General features: G+C 40.3%; 1 protein-coding gene across 1 annotated transcript in view; it reads left to right on the top strand.

Moving 5' to 3' along the window:
- The window catches only part of SMC5 (structural maintenance of chromosomes 5), a 139,077-nt gene extending 113,954 nt beyond the window's left edge, over window positions 1-25,123 (top strand). The window contains exons 19-24 of the mRNA XM_040356728.1: window positions 6,412-6,507; window positions 6,865-6,969; window positions 11,840-11,959; window positions 19,934-20,113; window positions 20,197-20,292; window positions 23,974-25,123. Coding sequence (XP_040212662.1) covers window positions 6,412-6,507; window positions 6,865-6,969; window positions 11,840-11,959; window positions 19,934-20,113; window positions 20,197-20,292; window positions 23,974-24,111 — 735 coding nt within the window. The 3' untranslated portion in view covers window positions 24,112-25,123. The remainder of the gene's footprint in view (window positions 1-6,411; window positions 6,508-6,864; window positions 6,970-11,839; window positions 11,960-19,933; window positions 20,114-20,196; window positions 20,293-23,973) is intronic.
- The last annotated feature ends 204 nt before the right edge of the window (window positions 25,124-25,327 follow it).

The following is a 25,327-nucleotide window of genomic DNA, read 5'->3' as shown; positions in this document are numbered from 1 at the left end:
AAAAAAAAAGTATCAAGCTCCCACTATAAAAAATGGCATGAAGAACACGTGTCACATTAGTGTCCTCTGCCTCCCTTCACATCACAACCCACAGTAGTGTCCTCTGCCCCCTTCGCATCACACCCCACATTAGTGTCCTCTGTCCATTCGCATAACACCCCACAGTAGTGTCCTCTGCCCCCTTCACATCACGCTCCACAGTAGTATCCTCTGCCCCTTTCACATCACGCCCCACAATAGTGTCCTTTGCCCCGCTCCCCCCATAGTAGTGTCCTGCCCCCCAAAGCTGTGTCCTTTGCTCCCCTTGACATCCCCCCCCCCCACAATGTAGTTTCCTCTGCCTCCCCATCCCCCAAAGCAACGTCCTCTGTCCATTTCTCATTACCCCCCCCCCCCCTTTCACATACACACATTTGGGTCTGGAGGTGGAAAATCCATTAAACCACTCTCCTGCGCAGAAGCCAAAACACATCTCCACCCTGTCTCGGAACCCTCTCGGTGATCTAGATGGACACCGCAGAAATGTCACACGCAAAGGACTCAGTTTTGAGTGGAATGTCGCACATTTTTATGGATTCGGAATCCTGTCCTGCTTGGACAGTGACTCTTTTGCCCTCTCCTCTTCATTCCCCTTGCTTCATCACCCTTCTTTTGATTGTTTTTGAGTGAGATGCACACCACTGTACTGGTTGAATCCTGCTGCGTAATCTCAAAGTGTGTGATGGTATTTTAAAGGATATTGCTCTCAGATGTTATGAGTAAGCACTTCTTAGAGTGAAACGCGTCAATATTTCTCTCTGAGGTTCAATGCTGTGATGTTTTATTTGTGGATGATTTTCCTTATAATTGTGTGCAGCCATTCACTATATGGTTGAAGCAAAGGGTCAGTGTGGTGTGTGAGGTCAGGTATTTGACGGGCAGCATATGTCCTTGATGCTTCAGCTAAAGTGTCTGGCTCAGATGTAGTAGTAGGTAAGGAGGAAATGTCAATTTTTCATAAGCAAACCTATACAGTTAATATGATAAATTGCTAAATATTCAGATTCCATCATACACCCAGTCATGATGCGTTTAAAACGCAACAAACCATCCACTCAGACCAAGAAATCCATAAGAAATTGGTATACAAAGCTATATAGGATTTTTCAGCAGTGTTACAATTTTAGGTACAATTAAGTCTTTGTAGTATGCACAAACCACATTTGGCTATAAAAAAAAAACACTGCTGCTATACACTGCTTTTTTGTTTTACTAGAGCAGGCATTTAGTTTTCATTGTCCTTTTTAAATAATTGATAAATATTTTATTATTTTAAATATTCATGTAGAGCATTCTGTTTCCTTGTTTTCCTGAAGCCCACCATTGGGAGTTTCAAAAATAGTTGCATTTAGTCCCTACACAAATATACGGTATATTGCTGTGGTAAAAAGTGGCAGGCATAAAATGATATTAGGCTGTAAACACAAGACAAGGAAAGCACATTTTATAAACTCAAATTGTGTTCCTAAACAGCAAGCCGCAATATAGATTTGGTATATGAATATGAGCTTGTTTCAAATGCAACCATAGCATCATTTTAGGCTTGCAGGAAGATGCACTGTTTGATTTCCTTACTTGTGATAATATACATTCCACTTAGGTAAATGTGATAAATCATACTGATGATAGAAACAATACTGTATAATGTTCCTTATCTACATAAATCTGCAGTGGTGCTTTCAATTTTGTCTTTGGCTGATCAATATATTAAGCCCATAGATATGATATCCGTGTTAGAAGATCTGATTGCCAATCAGAAGTTTAGGATGATTTTTGAGTAAGCATGTATGCTCATAACTCCCCTGATGTTAGCCTTAGTGTCCATTAACACAATTTGCATTGGCATCCATTGCTCAATGCAGGACCAGTGCAATATCAATCTTAAATGCATTGCTTCCAATAGGCTTAGTTCGCACTAATGCAATGCACTATTAGCCATTGGTCTTATGTCAGGAGTGTGACCAGAGGAAGGAGAGCAGAATTAAAATCTAGTGTGCTTTTAATTGTCAAATCAGCTGGTTGGAAGAGGGTATTTAACTAAACTGTTTTTCTTAACTGCCACTGGAGGAAAGTGAGGTCGCATCCCAAGATTAGTGGCCAGGGTTACCTGATTACAACAGTGGCTGAGCAGAATTGCACATCTTTTTGCATGTTAGACATGCAAATATATATGTACAACTTATGCCGCGTACACACGATAATTTTTTAGCATGTCCAAAAAAACGAAGTTTTCCCAACTTCATCATTAAAACGACGTTGCCTACACACCATCGTTTTTAAAAAATGCTCTAGCAAAGCGTGGTGACGTACAACACGTACAACGGCACTATAAAGGGGAAGTTCCATTCGCCTTTGGGCTGCTTTAGCTGATTTAGTGTTCGTAAAAGACGAATTGCGCTTTTCTGTCTGTTACAGCGCGATGAATGTGCTTACTCCATTATGAACAGTAGTTTTACCAGAACGAGCGCTCCCATCTCATAACTTGCTTCTGAGCATGCGCGTGTTTTTTATGTCGTTTTAGCCCACACAAGATCATTTTTTACAACACGAAAAATGACATTGTTTTAAGCGACGTTAAAAAATGCAGCATGTTCAAATTCAGAACCTGAAAAATTATGTGCAGCCCACATACGATCATTGGACGTTTTTGAAAAACAACGTTTTTTTCATGCCGAAAAATGATCATGTATACGCGGCATAAGTATCTAGATTGTCTGCAGGACTGCCTGATGTAAAGTACTTTTTTTTAAAGTACTTTTTGTACAAGCAGATCGGGATCACCACATACTCTCCAGGTGATACCAGGTAAATTTAAGAAAAAATATAGTTTTTTGTATGTGGAAGGTCAGTTATATGGATGCTCATTTTCAAGTAGGAAGGCTCTCAATTTGGGACCTTTTTTGTTTCCCACCTCCTTTGAGAATGGGAATCGATCTACATGGTGCATTTATAGGGTTTATTTAAGTGTGATGAATCTTTTCCAATACAGCTACATACTTAATCTTTGTCATCTTTTGTGTAAAAGGCAGCCAACAAGAGGTTGAATGTAAAATGTGTTTCCTTGGAACGATAATCGGCAAACACTATTATGGAAATTTTAGTCCTTCTGCCTCTCGTCCTTCAAATGTCCAAACATGTTTTAAGTGAATATGGTGACGTCCTCTTTCACTTTCTATGGCATTGAAAGGCTCTTTCCACCCAAAAGGGGAGGTAACAGTATGGATTTTTAAACTCTGCACCAAAATGTATCATATGGTAAATAACAAGTGGGACATTCAAGAAGAACTAAGGCCCCTTTCACACTGAGGTACTTCTAAACTGCCAGTAAAACACTGAGTGCTTTTGAAGAGCTTTCTAATAATTTCAATTAGGGTTGTCCCGACACCGATACTAGTGTCGGTATCGGTACCGATTCCGAGCACTTGCCCGAGTACTTGTACGCCGTGTCCCCCTCCGTGCTGCCGTGTCCCCCTCCGTTCTCCTCCTCCACCCCCTCCAACTGTGTTTTTACAATGTTTCAGTTTATGAATGGAGAGGAGCCACTGTCCTTTCTCCATTCATTTTCAGCACAGCTGAGGCTGCAGAGAAAGGGACTTGGGAATCTGTATCTCTAGTCCCTTTCTCTGTTTCAAAGGGGAGATGTTAAGACCCCTGATATCTCACCAAAGCCCCCCAACAGGGCTAATAAAAAAATAATGCAATAAATAATTAATTGTAAAAAATAAAAAACACACTGACCCTGTCCACCCCCCCCCCCCCCTCCCCCCTTAAAATAAAGAAAGCATTGTAAAAAAAAAAAATGTAAAAAAAAATCATTGTAATAATAAAAAAAAAAAATACTGACACATGTGCCACTGTCACATGAGATAAAAAAAAAAAAAGAATCGGTATCGACGAGTACTTGGAAAAAAGTATCGGTACTTGTACTCGGTCTTAAAAAAGTGGTATTGGGACAACCCTAATTTCAATAGAGAGGCACGTTTTCTTAACCGCCCTGCCAGCGCACTGCCACAGTGTCAAAGCATTCATTGATTTTAATGGAAATAGGTTTTAATGCGTTTTTTTTTTTTTTTTGTGTGTGAAAGGGGTCTAAAGGCAAAGCATTTTTCTTTTACTTTTAGAGAGTAAGGGAGGATTGTAACCCTGGTTTTTTTTTTTTTGCCCATTGGAAGGTATTCCTCTTCTGGGGCAACCCCAAATTTGTGATTTTCTTATACTTTTAGGGGATAATGGTAAACGGGACAAATAGAGAGGGTGAATCTCCCTAATGGGCACAGGCAACAATAAAAATCTGACAGGTGTTCTAGTCCCCCTGTCACAGCCATAACGCCATTATGGAGGAGCGCTTAAGGCAACCATATTACATAGTTACATAATTAGTAAGGTTGGAAAAAAGACACAAGTACATCTAGATCAATCAATAGAAAACAAATAGGCCTCCTGACAATGTTGGGATCTTCCCAGATGCCTGACTGGCAGCTGGCTCAGCTTCTCAGTTCACTGCTGAGAGCCTGAGCCAGCTGCCCCTGCCCCATCTGCAGCCCAGTGCTCCAGTGAGCACTGGAGGGGCAGAGCATATAGCGATGACTGACAATCACTGCTCTGTGTCCAGAGCAGACCTGAGAACTGAGCTATTAGCAGCCTTTGATCGCTCAGTTCTCAGTGTAGAGATGGCAGGAGACAGCTGAAGCTCAGATCCATGCTGCATCCATCTAGGGGAGTATGATTGTTATTTTATATTTCTGCACTTTTCTTTTAATTTACAAATAAAAGAAGTCTAATAATAATCATGTCTCTTTTTATGTGGTTCCCGTTATTAAATTGTGACAGCAATTGTTTATACATTGTACACTTTTAAAATTGTGTTGCAAACCTGTGTGGCTGTTTTCTGTCCCAATTGTGTGGGGAGGAGGTATTTTAAACCTGCTTCCTGGAGGAACAGGAGAGCCCAGGAACCACCACGCATGGCGACGGGAGGGGGGCGCCTCTTCACAGTTCTGTAAAAGGGGTCACTTTTACAAAGCTGAATAAAAAATAAAGGTACCAAGATCATGCTGCATCCATGATCTTGTGATGACCACTTGATGACAGGACATTTATGTATGTACGATGGTCAGCTGTTGGTAAAGTTTTAAATGAGAGTTATCTGAATTGTAAACAGCAGCCAAATCGATTTTCTACTTCCCTGTTAAAAATTGTTCTAAAAGACTGTTGCTGAGTGATTCCACAAAGTAAATGGGTATGGGTAGCACAAGCCATGCTTTTTTCAGTCATCAGTCATGTTTGTTTCCCCAAAAAGGCAAGCTGAGGCAAAGTCCAGTTTATCCTGTGGGTTCACTGCTGCGGATATTTCCAATATTTGACCTGCCATGCCTTGTTACACACTGTCCCTATGTGGAGGTGCTCATCTTGGTATAGGTTCAGGGCTTTGCTTCCCTTCCTCATGGCAGTCCCTTGTTGACTGGTGATCGGAAGACTGGTAGACTATTGATCAAGAAACAGCAGGTGAGGTTGAGAAAGCAAAAATAGGTTTGAAGAGTGAAGTAGGAGCAGGGAGATCTTGCACTGTAGGGCCTCGGGTACAGTTTCTTCTCCAACAGGCCCACAGGAGAACAGTGATCAAAAGTAATATTACCAAATCTATCAAGACTAGCAGTCAAAGGCAGTCCTGTCTTAGATGATCTCATGCTGCAGACTGGAAGGACCATAGGCACAGTCACATGTCAGGAAGTACACTGATATTGTTTAGGATGAATCAAGGCAAAAGGGTACTGCTTAGTCTAAATGATCCTTTCTATATATTCCATATAAAAGCACAAATCTTCACATTTTGTGTATAGGTCAAGTTTAATCCTGTTCATATAATCGGTTTGTTTCTTTACTGTTCTAATCCCTTGTTAATGATGGTGTTGTACACATGATGGCAAACCATGTTATTATGCATATTTATCACTTGCGCTTGTTATTAAGACTGCATTCTTTTTCTAACAAACCTCTGCTGAGGCAAAGAAACAATAAGTACCGTCAGCTGCCAGCATGTTAATGCCCTTACAAGATGGAAAATTTAAATTCTTACCTGTATGGATGTATAATGAACATATGTTAAAATATATCGTCTTAGTTCAATGTTATTACTATAATGACATTGGGATAGCTCAAGTTGGAGACCTGTGTCATTTCAAATGTCCACTTTGGTAAAAGCCATTGTGTTTCCTTTTAGAACTTTGTTCCTCTTAGTTAAAGCTGGCAGCATTCTTTCTTCAGTTTGTGTGGAACATTGTTCTCTTTGCACGTGATGTTATTACACCTTAACCTGCAAGCTTCATGGTTGATTATTTTATACTAAATAAGAGTTCTTTTCTTGTTTTTCAGGCCTTCCAGTCTCTTCCGAATACTCTGGTGGAAATAGATGCTGCACTAAACGAAGAGCGGTCCAGAGCCTCTTGCTTCATGGGTTTAAATGCTTCTGTATGTTGTCTAGTTTTTCTGATAGTACTTAACCCTCCCACGCTGTATTAAAGCTCAGTAATAATAAGCTAGGCAGCAGGAACAATATGTTTGAAATGCCAGAATTTGAATCTATTAGAATTTTAAGTAGAGTCTTTAAGAAAGAACAGAACATAATGTTCCCTTGCACCAAAAAAATACTGTGCTTAACCTGGCAACTGTTGTTTACGTTGCCATGTGTCATTTCATCTTGCATCCAGTTCTAAAACACACACCATAAAGCAGTGTAAGCAATGTGTTGTGAGAAGTATCTTAATGTTTTTTTTCCTTTGTTAAGTAGTCCTTGTCTGAATTATTTGTAATTCTTCATTTCAAAAGGTTGTGGAAGACTACACAAGACGAACTCGAGAAATAGAAGTCAAGACTGAGGAGCTCATCCAAAAGAAAAAAGAGCTGGAAGACTACAAGCAAAACATTTCAAAGGTAGAATCTCATGATTTACACTGCAGTTATTAAGAGTAATGCTGCAATTGCTTGGCAGCAAAAGCAAAGATTGATATTCTAAAGTAGATTTTTAAGTTTAAACGTGCATAATTAGTCTATTTAGTTGGTAGTATTAGACAATGGGGTTGATTTACTAAAACTGGAATACAAAGGAGACATCTATAAGGGAGACCCTTGTCTTATACCAACACCCCTATTATTGAATAGGAAAGAAAAAAATCCCCCAAGGTGGGGCTTTAACAGTAACAATTGATTCAAAGAAGGTAAATAAGTACAATAAAATTGTTTATTATTTGGTACAAAAGGTTTAAAGACAAATTGTTTAATAACGTGCATAGGTGCGTGTTGGACTCATCCACAGGGATAAATTCAGGACATGCGCGTTTCAGAAAAAAGTCCCTTCTTCAGGGGCCAATGTCCGTGTGGGGTTGTACTGTATACAATATAGATAGAAAATAATACATCAATTTTTGTTTTACAAAAGATTGTTTCTGATACAAAACAGGAAAAAACATGAATTTAATTTACACAATACATATGTCATACCCGTCGCCACGTATGCGAACTTATAAAGGACCGGAGGACATCAAAGCGGTGGCGCCATGGCTCCTGAGAAGGAAAAGGAGCACAGGAACGGGCAAAAGGGGTGCCTCCCTCTCCAGGCCTGGAGGAGAGGGAGGCACCCCTTTTGCCCGTTCCTGTGCCAATCAGTTACTTACTTAGCTTGTTCACTTAAGCTTTGACAAAAAAAAAATGGAAAGTGAGGGGCTTCTATGCAGAACTCCACCAGATTTTTTGCACGCTCCAGTTTTAGTAAATCAACCCCAATGTGTTTCTTTGAAATCTTTTAAAATGTGACCACATTTTGTTTTTTGGTCCATGCACACTGGCTTAAAAGTCGTTACTTCTACAGGAGTTTTGTGTTTTGCCTGTAGAAGCAACTCAATTTTATGGGATTGCATGCAGCCCACAACCCCTTTAAAACGTAAAAATTAAATACATTTCATCAAACCTTACCGTCTAATAAAGAAATAAAATTCACACAAAATTGGCATAAAATAATGGCCGTGGCACTTTATTGGTATAAAATTAAATATTATTAAAATCTTTATTAAACCAAAATTCAATAAATCATAAATCCAATAAATATATATAAGCTCAGTTATTGGAACTCCAGCCAAAATGAATTAATTTTTAACCTTAAACATCCTCCCCCCCCAGAAATCCAGGGTGACTTAAACCACATAAGTGCCAATGACAGGGTGGGTAGCTCTTTTACCAAAGGCTTTACCAGCTGTGAGAGGAATTCGATAGAGGATCCCTTTTTATAGGGGTACCAAGACCGTCCAGAAGCTTCTACAGCTTCTAATTGGTTATTTAACCCTCCATCTCCAATCCTTAGAGGGACAGTAACCCAAAAAATTCTAACAATCAATTACCTCAAAACTGACATACATTTTTATGGGCGGGAAGGAGGCGGGGCTGCAGCAAGCCCATAAAGGCGGGCCCAAATGCTTGTTCCCTCCTTTTACATTCCATGTGTCCATGCACATTAGGGCGATTAAAGGCACATTTTAGGCTCAATATTTAGAGGCAGGAAAAAAAACCTGGTTTGCGTTTCGAATTGGAGCTTTCTGGCAGAAAAAAACACTAAACTCTACAAAAACACCCTATATGAACGTTTTTTTTTTCTGCCAAGGGAACAGGCTTTTTTTTAAGCCCGGTGTTTATGGAGCCTAACTTGTATTATTTGCAATCCTTTTTCTACCTCTGAAGCAAAAAAAATAAAATAAATAGGAGAAGCTCAAGCAATGTATAACTTCTCTAAAATGTTTCCAGCATTTAGGTATACATTTGTAAATGTAGTTGAAGCTACATTACTATGGCACATCTGCAATGTTTATTTACACACTCTAAACAATATGAGCTCCCAACATGGGACATAAGTATATAATGACATAGCATTGAGCAAACCTGAGAGCAGGCTTATCTTGGAGGTAGCCCCATTATCCTGAAAGGTAAAGTAGCCCACCAGAAACAGACGCGCTCAAGGCAACTAAAGACTTCCAATGTGTGTCTGCCCGCTGTGTGGGTGGTTCACAGATGATGATGCAAATTTACTATTATAAAAACTGAGGCTTGATTACAAATAAGCCTGAAATTCTGTATATTTGGCAAATTACACTGAAAGAATAAGGATTACTTCTACATGCTTAGACTTGGAGTTTTATTTGTAGGTTTAGATCATATTTGTTATGTATTTTATACCCATATAACATGAAAGTAATGTACTCAATTATAACTGTCTTGTAGTGCTGGTTGTAGAAGGTTGAGTTACTTTCTTAAAATCCAGGAAACCCTTTTTTTATATGTCTAAGTAATGACACAGTGCATTTTGTGTTTTCTTTTTTTTTTTTTTTTGCATGATTTTGTAGTCATCAGGACCTAAATATCCATGCTGTGCCTGCCTTAAATGGTGCTCAATTGTATCTAAGCCTCAAAATGGTATATATTGCAGCCTCATATTCATTCCTTCAATGTGCAGAAGTGACTGCATTCATTTTATTTTTTTCCCCGGTTTAAAACATTTTTAGCAATCGCAGAAAAAAAATTGACAGAAATGTAGTGGCCTTGTCACACCCTGTTAGCAAAATCCTGTTGGCTTTCTAGTAATCCTATGAATTCACCAAGTAATGGAGATGAACAAAGGCAGATATGACAGCCATTTCTCCCTCCAAAGATACATTACGTGTAGACATGAAGGGCCAGGAAGTAGGCAATTCACAAAATTACAAGGTAGAAATAAATGGGGAAAAAGTCGGGGAAAAAAAACCCATAAAACAATGTGGTTGTAAAGGTACAATTTTTTTTCCTAAATGGCTTCCTTTACCTTGGTGCAGTCCTCCTTCACTTACCTCATCCTTCCATTTTGCTTTTAAATGTCCTTATTTCTTCTGAGAAATCCTCACTTCCTGTTCTTCTGTCTGTAACTTCACACAGTAATGCAAGGCTTTCTCCCTGGTGTGGCGTGTCGTGCTCGCCCCCTCCCTTGGACTACAGGAGAGTCGGGACGCTCCCTACGTTGCAGATGGAGAAAGGAGCTGTGTGTTAGTGGGCGTCCTGACTCTCCTGTAGTCTAAGGGAGGGAGCGAGCACGACACTCCACACCAGGGGGAAAGCCTTGCATTACTGTGTGGAGTTACAGACAGAAGAACAAAAGTGAGGATTTCTCAGAAGAAATAAGGACATTTAAAAGCAAAATGGAAGGATGAGGTAAGTGAATGAGGACTGCACTAAGGTAAAGGAAGCTATTTAGGAAAAAAATGTTGTACCTTTACAACCCCTTTAAGCTAATGAAAGTGGACTGCTAATTGACTACTGTAGGTTATTGCATGTGATTTCTACTGGTCCACAAGGGTGTGGGGCCTTGCATATGGGAAAATAATTGCTGCACACCTTTTATACTTAAAGCCCATTTCTGGGCAAATTCCCCTCCCCATGCAGTGGGGCTGTGTCCTCACTGCATGGGTTAACTGCTTGTTTAGTCTCGGGGTGAGCACAAAGTTTATACTCGCCAAATCCGTCGATCCTATAGGAAATGGAGCTCCCCACATCCACCAGTGGACTGTTCCTAGTCTGTTCAGCCTGCTCTGGCGTCAAGACATCAGTCCACTATTCAAAACCACTCTAGTGGGGGTGCCGAAGTGGTGTTGTGCTGGGAGGATTGAGTAAGTATATCTGCGATCCTCTCTCCCCTAAAAATGATCAGTTAATCCATGCAGTGCGGGCACAGCCCCGCTTCATGGGAGATTTTTTATTTATTTTTTGCCTGGAGTTCAGCTTCAAAGATCCTACTTTTTTCTTTTCCCTTCTATGTAATGTTATGGCGGGGTTGTGAAGTTATGTTGACCATAGTTAACCATGTCTGTACTGTGCTGGCAGATATCATTTATCAGTTGTAAACTAGATGAGAACGCTGTCCTAACAAAGAGCTCACAAGGCTTGGCCTATAGAGTCCTATGTATAAACCTACTCAAAACAAACAACTCAAAAGTAAGGCATCGTTTTTAACCAGCGCCCCCCCCCGGCCTATAGTAGAAGGACAGCTGGGTGGGACTGATGTAGTTCTGGGTGGAAATCGTATGACGTCCTCTCCAGAACGTGCCTCGCTGCAGCACAGTATGTCACCCAATGTGTTCAGCAGACACAGGGGATGACAGATCGGTGTACTTGCTCAGTGATCACTGCAACACCAGTTATATGATGACGCTGTACTGCACTGGTAACGGTATGTAAATAAAAAATTGTAAACAAATTTTTTTCTAATTTCTTTTTCCAAAAGATTGTGACAAAAATGTACATCTTCAAAAATGTGCCAGGCTTCTTACTAAATACTTTGGACTATCTACATTCCAAAAAAGGGTAGTTTGGGGGGTATTTGTACTGTCCTCAAGAAATGAGATCTGGGTCAGTACATTAGGATTAATCGATTTTCTGATCTATATATACACCATAGTTTGTAGACTTTCCTACAGACCACCAAAGAAATGTAGCAGTATACATTTTGGACTAAACTTATGAAGAACGATTATTTGCAACATTTTATAACCGAAATGAAGAAAAACATTTGTTTTCCAAAATTGTCTGCAATTTAGAAAAATAAATAAATAAAATACCTCCAAAAAGAAAGCTCTATTTGTGCGAACAAAATTATGATTTCTTATGGGTACAGTGCACAAATGTGCATTAAACGTTTTTGACTTTCAGAAATCTTTTAGAATGCCATTTCAATGAAGGTTTATAGTTGTTTAATGAACTAACATGTTTTTTATTTTATTTATTTTTTCAGATAAAACAAGACTGGCTCACACCTTTAAAGCACTTGGTGGAGAAAATCAATGAACAGTTCAGCAGCTTCTTCAGTTCCATGCAGTGCGTAGGTGAAGTCGATCTTCACACTGAAAATGAGGTAAAGCTTTTGGCTTAGTAAAAAAAAGGTACTTGGTATTTTTAACAATAGGTTGTAATCATATTAATTAAATACACTATTCTAATGCTGGATTTTACAGCATGTTTGTATATACACAGAAATAGTTTATGGTTATGATTTCACTGTAGTCTCATACTTGGTAGGTAAATTAGATCGGTTTATTGTCTTTCTATTCCATAAGTATATTAACGTTTGGAAGCCAGCGATACCTACTATTATACATGGGGATCAAGCTGACTTTATGCCTAAGGTCCCTTTCATGCTAGCGGACCGATTGGGTCTGCCTGTTAGTTTTTTTAGGAAGACCTGATCGGGCCTTCCAGTCTCCACTATGGAGCAGTGGGTGTAAATGGGCATGTGTCTGCTTACACCTGCTGACACTCGATCTAATCTGCTAAAAACAGATGGATGGGGATTCGTTCCCCATCCATCTGGCGGATCAGAAGGCAGTTGGGTGTAAACACACATTACCCACTGAGCAGGTGGACTCCAACGGAGCCCACCCCGTGTGGAAGGGGCATAACAAGTCAATTGTTTGTAAATATGCAACCACCTGCAGATAACCTAGGACAGAGAGCTTTTCTATTATTGGACACTACCAAGACCTTTTACAGCATTGAGTGACCATATCTATGTGTGGTGCTGTAAAAATGTGGTTTCTGGGTTAAGCTACTCTATCCCTTCCCAAAGGCAGTTATTGGGGAAGCTGGCATGATTTATTCCCTGTTTGAGCTCAGATGAGCACTAGACAGGGGTGCCTGTTGTGCGCGCTCCTGTTTGCCTTTGCTGTTGAGCCACTGGCTGCCAGGATCAGATCCAATCTTAAAATGATTATCTTCTGTTATGGACAGCTGTATGATAAAATCCTCATGCTTTATGCCAGGGGTCTCCAAACTTTGTTTATAGTCCTTCAGAATTTAGGGGGGGCGGACTGTAGCCATCCTGAGTACAAAATGTCCCAGCATCAATGGGAGTAAGCAAACTCTTCATTGGTGTCAATGGGCCCATTGTTGGTGCCATTGGGAGGAATTGTGCCCCATCAGTGGGCCCCATTGTGGGTGTCATTGGAATCATTGTGCCCCATCATTGGTGTTATTGGGCCCCACTGTTGGTGTCATTGGACACAATTGTTAGTGTCATTGGGAGATACTGTGCCCCATTGTTGGTGTCATTGGGAGGAATTGTGCGCCATCATTGGTGTCATTGGACCCTTTTGTTGGTGCCATTGGAAGGAATTGTGCCCCATTGTGGGTGTCACTGGAAAAAACTGTACCCCTTCATTTGTGTCATTGGGCCCCATTGTTGGTGTCATTGGTAGAAACCGTTCCCCATGGTTGGTGTCATTGGACACAATTGTTGGTGTCATTGGGAGATACTGTGCTCCATTATTGATGTCATTGGGAAGAATTGTGCCCTTCATTGTTGTCTGTGAATAAAATAGCACCCCAAGGGCCAGTTAAAAGCAAGCAAAGGGCCACATCTGGCCCCCGGGCCGTAGTTTGTAGACCACTGCTCTATGCTAATGATACTTTGTTGATGTTAGGAGATGGCACCTCCTCCTTACAAGAAACAATGTTAACTATCTCATGATTTGTGGTTTATTCCAGGCTGACTATAAATTGGTCCAAATCAGTCTTGGTGTTTTTGGATAACATGCAGCAACCAGTTACCCAGTCCTGTCCCATTCTGCTCACTACATCTTTTAAATACTTAGAGATTCAAATTAACCCATCCCTGATTAACTTCTGCCAACTAAACATAACTCCATTACTTACCTATTTCTGGAGTAAAGTTAAAATCTGGAATAAATTATGTCTATCTATTATAGGTCAACTAACTTAATTAAAATGCTACTTATGGCCCCAACTTTTATATTTTCTACACAATATACCAGTGATTATACTTCTGAAAATCTTCAAGATTGTCATCTCAATTTTCTGGGCCTTGTTGTGGCAAAGTGCCCTCCCAGGCTTAGGTTAGAAAAATTGCAACATCCAAAGCCTGTACCTAACCCATACTGTGTGTTCTGTTAAAAAAAGATATGGAATAATAGATAGGTGTGTGTGTGTGTAGATAGATTATATATTTATATATATATAAAATACGGAATTGGCTAAATTTCACTTCAGCGCTAAATCAATAACCTAAGGAAGTCACGCACTTTCGTTATATCTTTTCTGGTGGTTTACACTTTTTTCTTTTTAGATTTATTCTCTAAATTCTCTCTCCTCCAAAATTTGTATTTCCTATACTTGCAGCTTCAGCGTGCAATGCAGGCCTGTCGGTCATTGCTAGACTGGATGCTGTCTCCTACCCTGATTTTTTATTTTATGCAAAGTACTGATACTTATTTCCCATGTTATGACCAATTGCTGGGAGCTTTACAATTTCCTATATGATGCAATAAAACACTGAGAGAAAGACGTAGGTCTTTTGGAAGGAGACTAGTGGAAAGTGGCCAGACTGTTCACCAGTGCACTCTCAATGTTACAGATCAACTTTCCCAGTTATATATAATCCTACAGACTCACTATACTCCCGCTAAATTATTTAACATGGGTGTAATGGCTGATTCAAGGTGTGGCAGATGCTGCAGAGGTCATGGGAACCTATTGCATTTACTCTGGCGATGCCCCAAACTACACATATATTGGACAGGGGTGGTGGATATCTTCAATAGAATGTTCAAAGCTATTATTTAGATAGATCCAAAGCAATGTCTATTAAGCATCTTAGACCCCCTTCCTGAGCAAGAGTTGACTAGAGAAGCTATTTCTACGGCACTGTTCCTAGTGCGCAAACTTATTTTGCTTTGCTGGAATTAGAAGACACTCCCCATGGTTAAAAAGTGGATATGCAATGTTGGAGGCATGCTTGCAAATACCTTTTTTTTTATCAGCATAGGGGGATGTCCTCACAAGTTTTAAAAAACTTTTGGGGCCTTGAACTGATCCGCTTGGTTTATGCCCAATAGATCTAGTCTTTGGCAAAATGATTACTGGTGGGGGTGGGTATAGACAGCTCTCTGTTGTTGGATTACACCATTTATTTAACATTGTATGTAGCTGGTACCGGTTACTCTTGCAAATGTATAGAAATACCTACTGTTTTTTATCTGCTTGGAGAACTTTGTCCTACTGTATAAGTCATATATTGTAACACAGATTTACTGCTCTGGAAACGTTTGACTTTTTCAATAACGTTTTACTTTCTGATAATAAAAAAGTTTGGAAGCCGTTATATATTTATCCCCATGTGAAAGTTAGGATCTGCCTTCATTATCCACTTCAGCTAAGGAAAATCTACCCCCATTCGTGACCAGGCCATTTTTTAAGATACTGCACTGCGTTACTTTAACTGACAATTGCGCAGTCATGCGACACTGTACACAAATAAAATAAAATGTATGTCCTTTTTTCCCCCCACTAATAGAGCTTTCTTTTGGTGGTATTTGATCAACTCTGCAGTTTCTATTTTTTTGTGCTATAAACAAAAAAAAATTATGCCAATTTTGAAGAAGAAAAAAAAAACTATTTTATTTACTTACTGCTATAAAACATATCCAATTAAAAAAAAATGGAAAACAAATTTTTCTTCATCAATTTAGGCCAATATGTATTCTGTTACATATTTTTTGGTAAAAAAAAAATCCCAATGAGTGTATATTGATTGGTTTGTGCAAAAGTTATAGCGGTATATATGCTGGAATTTTTATTTATTGTTTTGTTTTTTTCACTAGTAATGGCGGCGATCAACAACTAATGCCCTGTACACACGATAGGTTAGTCTGATGGATTTTTCCATCAGATAGCCGATGAAGCTGACTGATGGTCAGTCGTGCCTACACACCATCAGTTAAAAAATCGATCGTGTCAGAACGCGGTGACGTAAAACACAACGATGTGCTGAAAAAAATGAAGTTCAGTGCTTCCAAGCATGCGTCGACTTGATTCTGAGCATGCGTGGATTTTTAACCGATGGACGTACCCACAGACGATCGTTTTTTTCTATAGGTTTGGATAAATGATATATATATGGATAAATAACCGATGGGGCCCACACACGATCGGTTTGGTCTGATCGGTTTGGTCCATCAGACCGTTTTCATCAGACTAACCTATCGTGTGTACGCAGCATTATTGTGGGACTACAATATTGCGGTGGACAAATTGGACACTAACGGCCACTTTTTTGGGGAACCAGTGACATTACAGTGATCAGTGCTAAAAGTATGCACTGCCACTGTACTATTGACACTGGCTGAGAGGGGAATTAACTTCGGGGGCGATCCAAGGGTTAACTACGTGCCTAGGTGTTTTACTGTAGTGTGAGAGTTGCTTATACTAGAAGACATAGATCCGTGTCCCTGCTTTTTAGGAACACTGGATCCATCCATGCCTTCCTTACTGACAGAACAGCGATCTGCTTTACATAGGCAGACCGCCGCTCTGCTTGTGTACTGAACGATCATCGGGTGCCGGCAGACATCGTGTTGCGCCCCATACCCAGAAGTGCAGGATCACGTATATACGTAGCACTGCTATAGGGCGGTCGGAAAGTGGTTATTACCTCTGACCTTTTGGATACAGTGAGAGTTTATTCACTTCTTTCTTTTACTTGAGGGACAGTTTTTAGCGATGGGGGAGCAGGTTGAGTTTATCATATTGGTTATTAACCAGTTCCCTACCGAGCCATAATAATATGACGTCGGCAGGAACTGTCCGTCCTTCAGAGTGGACGTCATATGATAGGGGGCGCGTGCGCACCCGCGGCAAAGATTGCGACCCGGTGCGTGTGGCGGCGGTCGCGATGTCCGCTGGGCACCCGCGATTGCCGGCAAACAAGGCAGGAGTGTGGATCTGTGTGTGTAAACACAGATCCACCTCCTGTAAGAGGTAAGGAGACCGATGTGTGTTCCCAGAACAGAGGAACACAGATCGGTCTCCTCCCCTTGTGAGTCCACCTGCCCCTACAGTTAGAAATCACTCCCAGGGAACATATTAACCCCTTCAGCGCCCCCTAGTGTTAACCTCTTCCCTGACAGTCACATTTACACAGTAATCAGTGCAGTTTTATAGCACTAATCGCTGTATAAATGTGAATGGTCCCAAAAACGTGTCAAAAGTGTCCGATATGTCCGCCGCAATGTCACGGTCACAATAAAAATCACAATTCGCCGTCATTACTAGGTAAATAAATAAAAATGCCATAAATCTATCCCCTATTTTGTAGACGCTATAACTTTTGCGCAAACCATTTTTTTTATTATTTTTTTTTTTACCAAAAATATGTAGAAGAATACGTATCGGTCTAAACCAGGGGTGGGGAACCTTTTTTCTGCCAAGGGCCATTTGGATTTTTGTAACATCATTCGGGGGCCGTACAAAATGATCAACTTAAAAATTAGCCTGTTATAGCGGGGATTAAACGTGTGTCCCCCCTGCATCACTGGACCCTTTTACATTACACAGCACCCTGCATCACTGGACCCCTTTACATTACACAGCACCTTGCACCTCTGGACCCCTTTACATTACACAGCACCCTGCATCATTGGACCCCTTTACATTACACAGCACCCTGCATCACTGGACCCCTTTACATTACACAGCACCTTGCACCTCTGGACCCCTTTACATTACACAGCACCCTGCATCACTGGACCCTTTACATTACACAGCACCATGCATCACTGGACCCCTTTACATTACACAGCACCCTGCATCACTGGACCCCTTTATATTACACAGCACCCTGCATCATTGGACCCCTTTACATTACACAGCACCCTGTACCTCTGGACCCTTTACATTACACAGCACCCTGCATCACTGGACCCCTTTATATTACACAGCACCCTGCATCACTGGACCCCTTTACATTACACAGCACCCTGCATCACTGGCCCCCTTTACATTACACAGCACCCTGCACTGTGCAGGACATTAATACATGAGTTACCATGACCATTGACCAGTGCAGGACATTTACCTAGGGTTGCCACCTGTACGGGATTGACCCGGACAGTACGGGGTTTGAATCATGTGTCCGGGTCTCCTTCCGCCTTCTACCCGGACACATGATTCAAACTGTACTGTGGCTTAGCTGGTGGAGGAACACTAGTAGTTAAAGTTGGTAGGGGAAAGTTCTTATCCTTATACAGCAGTTCGGACAATTTAATCTGAGCCCCAATGTCCTCTTCTATACAGATACACTGAGTAATGTAATTGCCGGGATCAGCAGCACAAGGATTACTCTGCAGGGACTATTTGATGGTTTTCGGGCTCAGGCGGAGTAATCCTTGTGCAGAGGTTCTTGGCAATTACATTACTCAGCCAGGGTATCTGTATAGAAGAGGAGGTGGGGAGATTAGATTGTCGGGACTCAGAACTGCTGAATAAAGATGAGAACTTTCCCCTAATGACATTGTGATTTTTTTTTTTAATATGCAGCATGGGGGGAGGGGGTAAATGTCCTGCACTGGTCATGGTAACTCACAGTGCAGGACATTAATACATGAGTCACTATGACCAGTGCAACTGTGTAGGTAGGACATTTACCCCCTCCCCCCACTGCCATGCTGAATATTAAAAAAATCACAGACCGTCATCACAGTTAATAATCTTCAGACTGCATACAGAATGATGCAGTCTGAAGATTATTAACTTTGATGACGGTCTGTGATTTTTTTAATATGCAGCATAGCGGCGGGGGGAGGGGGGTAAATGTCCTGCACAGTGCACAGGACATTAATACATAAGTTACCATGACCAGTGCAGGACATTTACCCCCCCCCCCCCCCACATGATGCATATTAAAAAGATTATATTCATCATATTTACATTTAATAATTTTCAAATTGAATCATTGATGCAATTTGAAAATTATTAAATGTAAATATGATGAATATGATCTTTTTAATATGCAGCATGTGGGGGGGGGGGGTAAATGTCCTGCACTGGTCATGGTAACTTATGTATTAATGTTCTGTGCACTGTGCAGGACATTTACCCCCCTCCCCCCGCCGCTATGCTGCATATTAAAAAAATACACCGTATTTCATTAATGCTGTCAGCATATTTATGGCTGCCTTACTTGTTGCTGGAAATGGTTCCTCGTCGGTGGCGCTGGCTAGTGCCATCCCAGCCAGCCATGAATGTAATCCCTGCCCGCCGTGAGTGACGTCACGCCGCCGCCGACGGGCGGGGCTGTAAGCCTAGGAGAGCAGCTTATCAGCTGCAGTGCAATGGCTGGAGGCTGGCGCCGGCTAACAGGGGCGGGCGGAGTAAATGCTATTGGCTGGAGCCGGCTAACAGGGGCGGGCCGCAGGAGCAGAGTAAATGTATTGCTAAACACACGGACAATGAATGAATGATCGCCATGATCATTCATTCATTGTCAGTGTGTTTAGCAATACATTTACTCCGCTCCATAGTGACAATCGGCGGCGCTTTTTTTTCTGATCGCATGGGGGGCCGCATGGAATGATTTCGCGGGCCGCAAGCGGCCCGCGGGCCGCAGGTTCCCCACCCCTGGTCTAAACTGAGGAAAAATGTTTATTTATTTAAAAAAAAAAATTATATTTATTAAATCAAAAAGTAAAAAATATTGTGTTTTTTCGAAATTGTTGCTCTTCTTTTGTTTATAGCACAAAAAATAAAAACCGCAGAGATGATCAAATACAACCAAACGAAAACTCTATTTGTGGGGGGAAAAACATTCATTTCATTCGATTTCAAGATTTCAAGATTTCAAGATTTCATTCGGGTACAGTGTAGCATGACCGCGCAATTGTCATTTAAAGTGCAACAGCGCTGAAAACTAAAAATTGGTCTGGGCAGGAAGGGGGTGAAAATGCCCCGTATGGAAGTGGTTAAAGGATGTGTGATATTCTATTTTGCTTCAACATTGCTAGAAAGCTAACATCTGTTTTTTATGGGGGGTTCACAATAGGAGGATTATGATAAGTATGGCATAAGAATCCGTGTAAAGTTTAGAAGCAGCACACAACTTCATGAGCTGAACCCCCATCACCAGAGTGGAGGAGAGAGAAGTGTATCCACAATGCTTTACCTCATGGCTCTTCAGGAACTCAACAGGTGCCCCTTCCGAGTGGTGGATGAAATAAACCAGGTAATGCAATAGTCACCCCTTGAATGTCTGTACTAAAGTGATTTTTTACTACCGTAACAAAAATGATCTTTATATTTTTCAAGGGCATGGATCCAGTGAATGAAAGAAGAGTGTTTGAAATGGTGGTGAGGACTGCCTGCACAAACGATACGTCTCAATATTTCTTTATCACACCAAAGGTAATCATGACAGATATGTGCACTATACAATATTATATATATATATATATATATAGAGAGAGAGAGAGAGAGAGAGAGAGAGAGAGAGAGAGAGAGAGAGAGAGACTCACTCACTCCGGTGTAGTTTCAGAATAGAAGTCTGATAGCATGTTTGAATGAAAAAATATGGTGGCTGCCATTGCTGATTTGTTAAAGATGCATGCTCTTGGGATGTCACTTTCCTTATTATCTTTGCTTTATTACTTAGTAGATCACTGATCAGAATGCAGCTTGAAAAGTGTCTGAACAACGGATTTCAACATGTTTGTTCCAGGGCAGTGACTCGCTAAATAGCGATGGCAGCTCTGTAATTCTGTCCTAGCGGGTTCAGTTCGATAATCAATTTTACACGCTCGGGTCATAATGGGGTGTGTATGTATATGTATATACATACATACATACAATCTTTATGTTGGTGAAATAGGGCTTTTTGTGTCTTATCAAGAACTCCTAATTTGTTTATGTTGAAACTAATGAATAATTTGATTCATGTTTTTAAGTAGTTAATGCTAGCCTCACACATATATGCAGTGTCACAGAGGGGGCCTTCTTCTGAGATGCCTGCATGTATGTGCAATGGCATTTATGCTGGAAGTGTGCTTCAGTAAGGAGACTGAGCTGTCACCAATAGCTCATTTTCTCGTAAGAACGATCAGAAGCAGAAAACCCAGCTCCCATACATTATTATTATTATTGTACAGGATTTATATAGTGGCAACAGTATGCACAGCGCTTTACAATACAACGGTTACAACACTATTCAATACAGGAGGAATCGGAGGGCCCTGCTCGTATATGATTGGCTATCACAGTGATCACTCAGGAAAACCCACCCCTGAACCCTCCTTCACCTTCTGAATTGACTAGGAGAAAAAGATAAACAATGCTTTTTCCCCTCATAGGAAAATAATGTCTAACAAAAGAAGTGTTTAAAATAATAATAAGGATAATAAAGATGAAATCGCATGATCAGGACTTGATCTTTGTTAGGGTCAGTATATGTTTTAGGTAGGATAAAAAAGCAAAACAAAATGTACACTATTGTTTCTAGGCCCTATCTTAGGTGCAAGCCGCAAATAATGTACATACGTATAATATCACAACTGTCAGGAGTAGGAGTGTTGATTATTATTTTGACCTTGGACTTTGGTAATAAACAAATATCAGGAAATAGATATTACTTTTTACCACCAAACGAAGGCCCAATGTAAAAAAAGAAAGGTATCATTCACCTAAGTAGTTTTGATGCTTTGTAGAGTTTTACAAACACAAGCCTGGCATTTGTGTAGGCATTAAGATTTTGTTGTACCTTCAGGCATTGGGGTATTTAAAGCATTAGGGATATTAAACCCCCCCCCCCCCCCCACCAAGAAAAAAAAAAGTTAAAGAAGTTTGGAAAAAAAACCCAGTTAGGAATCAAGTTCAAGAGTTAACATTGTGTTATGAGTTGGCAGGAAATAAATTACCAATCCACAGTAGGGGGACTAAACCTGCTCCAAGGACAATTGCTGATGAAAAAAGCAACACCAGTCATACTATATGACTGCAAGGCTCCAACTGGAACAAGGATCAAAGAGCACAGACCTGCTAAAAAAAAAAATCAGGTTTACCCCTGGACTATACCCCTGGACCCCCTTGGACTATATATCATGAAGTGATCCAGATTAAATTTAAGGGTGACAACCCCATATTTAACCACTTCCTTACTGGGCACTTAAACCCCCTTCCTGCCCAGAGGACTTTTTGCGATTCGGCACTGCGTCACTTTAACTGACAATTGCGCGGTCGTGCGACGTGGCTCCCAAACAAAATTGACGTCCTTTTTTTCCCCACAAATAGAGCTTTCTTTTGGTGGTATTTGATCACCTATGCGGTTTTTATTTTTTGCGCTATAAACAAAAATAGAGCGACAATTTTGAAAAAAAAAATAAAAAAAATTTAATTGTTGCTGTAATAAATGGCTCAATTTTAAAAAAAAAAACCTTTTTTATCCTCAGTCTAGGCCGATACGTATTCTACATATTTTTAGTAAAAAAAAAAAAAAAAAAAACATCGCAATAAGCGACTGGTTTGCGCAAAAGTTATAGCGCCTACAAAATAAGGGACAGAATTATTATTTTTTTATTATTTTTTTTACTAGTAATGGCGGCGATCTGCAATTTTTATTGCGACTGCGACATTATGGCGGACACATCGGACACATTTTTGGCGCCATTTACATTTATACTGCAATCGGTGCTATAAATATGCACTAATTACTGTATAAATGTGACTGGCAGGGAAGGGGTTAACACTAGGGGGTGAGGAAGGGGTTAAATGTGTGTTCCCTATATAGTGTTCTAACTGTGGGGGAAGGGGGGTGACTGGGGGGGTGACCGATATGTGTCTCTATGTACAAGAGACACAGATCCATCTCCTCTCTCCCCTGACAGCACCGCTGTCTGCGAGAGCCGGGAATGAGAGATGATCTCATATGTAAACATATGAGATCATCTCTCATTGGCCGCACAGATCGCCTAGGAAACGGCCGCTCCGATTGGCCGTTCACGGCGATCTGTGACTGGCTGTGTCCAAGGAACACGGCCAGTACAGAAGTTCCCCGCTGCGCGCTCGGGAGCGCGGAAATGAGCTGCCGTCAATTGACGGCGGCTCAGAGATTTAGAACCACCCTGCGGCCGTCAATAGTCGTACGGCCGTAGGGAAGTGGTTAAAGAAACAATTCTGTCTTGGAGGGTCTTCACTTCTGTGTGAGAAAGGTGACATTTCATAGGTAAAATTTCCTTCTATCTGTGATGTGCACTTCAGTAAACATGGTGTTCGTCTTCTGGCAATTGCAGCTGGTATGATATGCAGTCACTTAGGAGTAGACCTGTGTTTCGCCAATACTGTGCCCTGATCTTCTTTTATCATTTAGCAAGGCATATGTGCCAGTTGTGTACATCATTTGCTATGCTCCTAGAGCTTGTTGCACTTTGGGATTATCCACATTTTCTAAATGTGTATTATGCACTGCACAACATTTCAGGTGAATCCTACCTCTGGGCTTTACCTGTAAGCACTTGAGGCCTCAAGCTGACCAATCGGGGGGGGGGTCTGCAACATTGTGTGTTGTATATTTATGTGTGATCACTATTGTTTTCCCAGTTGATAATTTGAAGTCTCCTTACCGCTCATCTTCTGCGTGCTTCATAAGCTTTTTTTTGTTTGGGGAAGTCAGATGTTAATTTTTATGTGAATATCAGATGAAGAAATATGTTGAGGGTCAGATCATGCCTGCTAAAAAAAAAAAAGGAGACTGGGGCAGTTTGGCATATTCACCCTTAGTAATGGATAACCTTGTGTCGGCTCTGCTACTGATGAGCATTTTTATGGTAGTAGCTTAAATTTCAAAGAGGTATAAACTCCCTCCTGGCACTAATAACTCATTTTGAGGATGTTCATTTGCAATTGCACTGTCAGGATGGCATAAGCGAGAAAGGTTCTTGTTCCATTGTGTTGCCTGTAGAGTAGTGAGATGACCCTCATACATTTCAGCACACAAGAGAAATATTGAACTGTATGTTGAAAAATGTTGGTTATAATAAGAATATTCAACAAAAATGTCTTTATGACTGTTCACAATATTTAATTTTGTTCACACAGCTTCTCCAGAATCTTACTTATGCTGACAAGATGACTGTATTATTTGTCTACAATGGTCCATGCATGCTGGAACCCACAAAATGGAACTTAAAAGCTTTCCACCGAAGACGCCGAAGAGTAGCTATAGCGACTGAGTGACCTAGGATTTCCATCTTTATAGTTGATGTCATCAGATGGAAAAACTGTCAACTTTATTTTTTGTATTTCAGGGCAGAAGAATGTATTTATGCAATTTTTTGAAGATTTATAAAAACACACCCTTTAAACCTGATAATTGAGTTTTAGGTAAAAAGGTCACCTAAATAATATAATATACTTGCATCTTGGATTTCTTGGCTCTCCAGCCTAAAATTTTTAATTCTACAACCAATATGTTTAATGTGTTCAGTGGCTTAAATGTCTTGCAACACACGGGCAGAGATAATTATAAGAGGAACTATAATTTTGTAGCTTAGCATAAGAGCTCCAGCCAAAGCTTTTTTTTTATATTTTTATTTAATTTGGAAGAGAGTGTGGAAGGATTATAACATCTTCAGGGTTTTTTTTTATATATTTTTGTTCCTTTCTGGCTGTTTTTCCTGCACTTCTATCCCTGAGAGGTACCAGGAAATGTGTAGAAATTCTCTCAAAGTAGGAGGAAATCGAATTCCTTGTCTACCATTAAAGAATCTCCTCCATTTCTCTACTTGGGTTTGGTCTTTGTGACATTGATCCCCATGATAGTGAGGATTGATCTTCTCCGAGACACAGATGGCAAAAATAAATAACTAAAACATGTTAAAACCTGTTCTCATTTCAAAACTAAAAATACATTTTTGGCTGGAGTTCTGCTTTTAAGGTTTAGGTATAATTATACTTTTTCTTATCTGGATTTATTACCAAGATTAGTTATTGGATGAATAGCTACTTTATTAGGTTTATGAAAAATGTACATATTGGTTACAAAATAATTTAGCATTTCACAAAATATGGCCACATTAAGTACATTTTTTTTTTTAGAGGTCTGTCAGTAAACAGAATTCAATACATGCAAATATCACTTTATTGCCATTATTATTGCACTTTGTTGTTTTACATGTGTCTTTATTCTGAAAAAAAGTATTTCCAAATGTTCTTTAACTTTGTGAATAAAAAAAAGTTTTGTTACATATCATTTGTTAATACATTTTTGATGACCTTCATAACTACTTGAGTAAAAATGTAAAGGTCACAGTATACACAGAGCGGGGATTTAAAAGCTGGTCTTATGGCTAAATAAGCGTGCACTTTATTGAAATGTATGGTGAGTAGCATTCTTTTACTTCCAAATATGACAAAACTTGGATATTAAAAAAATGCCCAAAATGTGCCCCTT

This window comes from Rana temporaria, chromosome 1 (genome assembly GCF_905171775.1).
Source record: "Rana temporaria chromosome 1, aRanTem1.1, whole genome shotgun sequence".
Taxonomy (NCBI): Eukaryota; Metazoa; Chordata; class Amphibia; order Anura; family Ranidae; genus Rana; species Rana temporaria.
The sequence above is the reverse complement of the archived record's forward strand: the minus strand, read 5'-3'. Positions and strand labels throughout refer to the sequence as shown.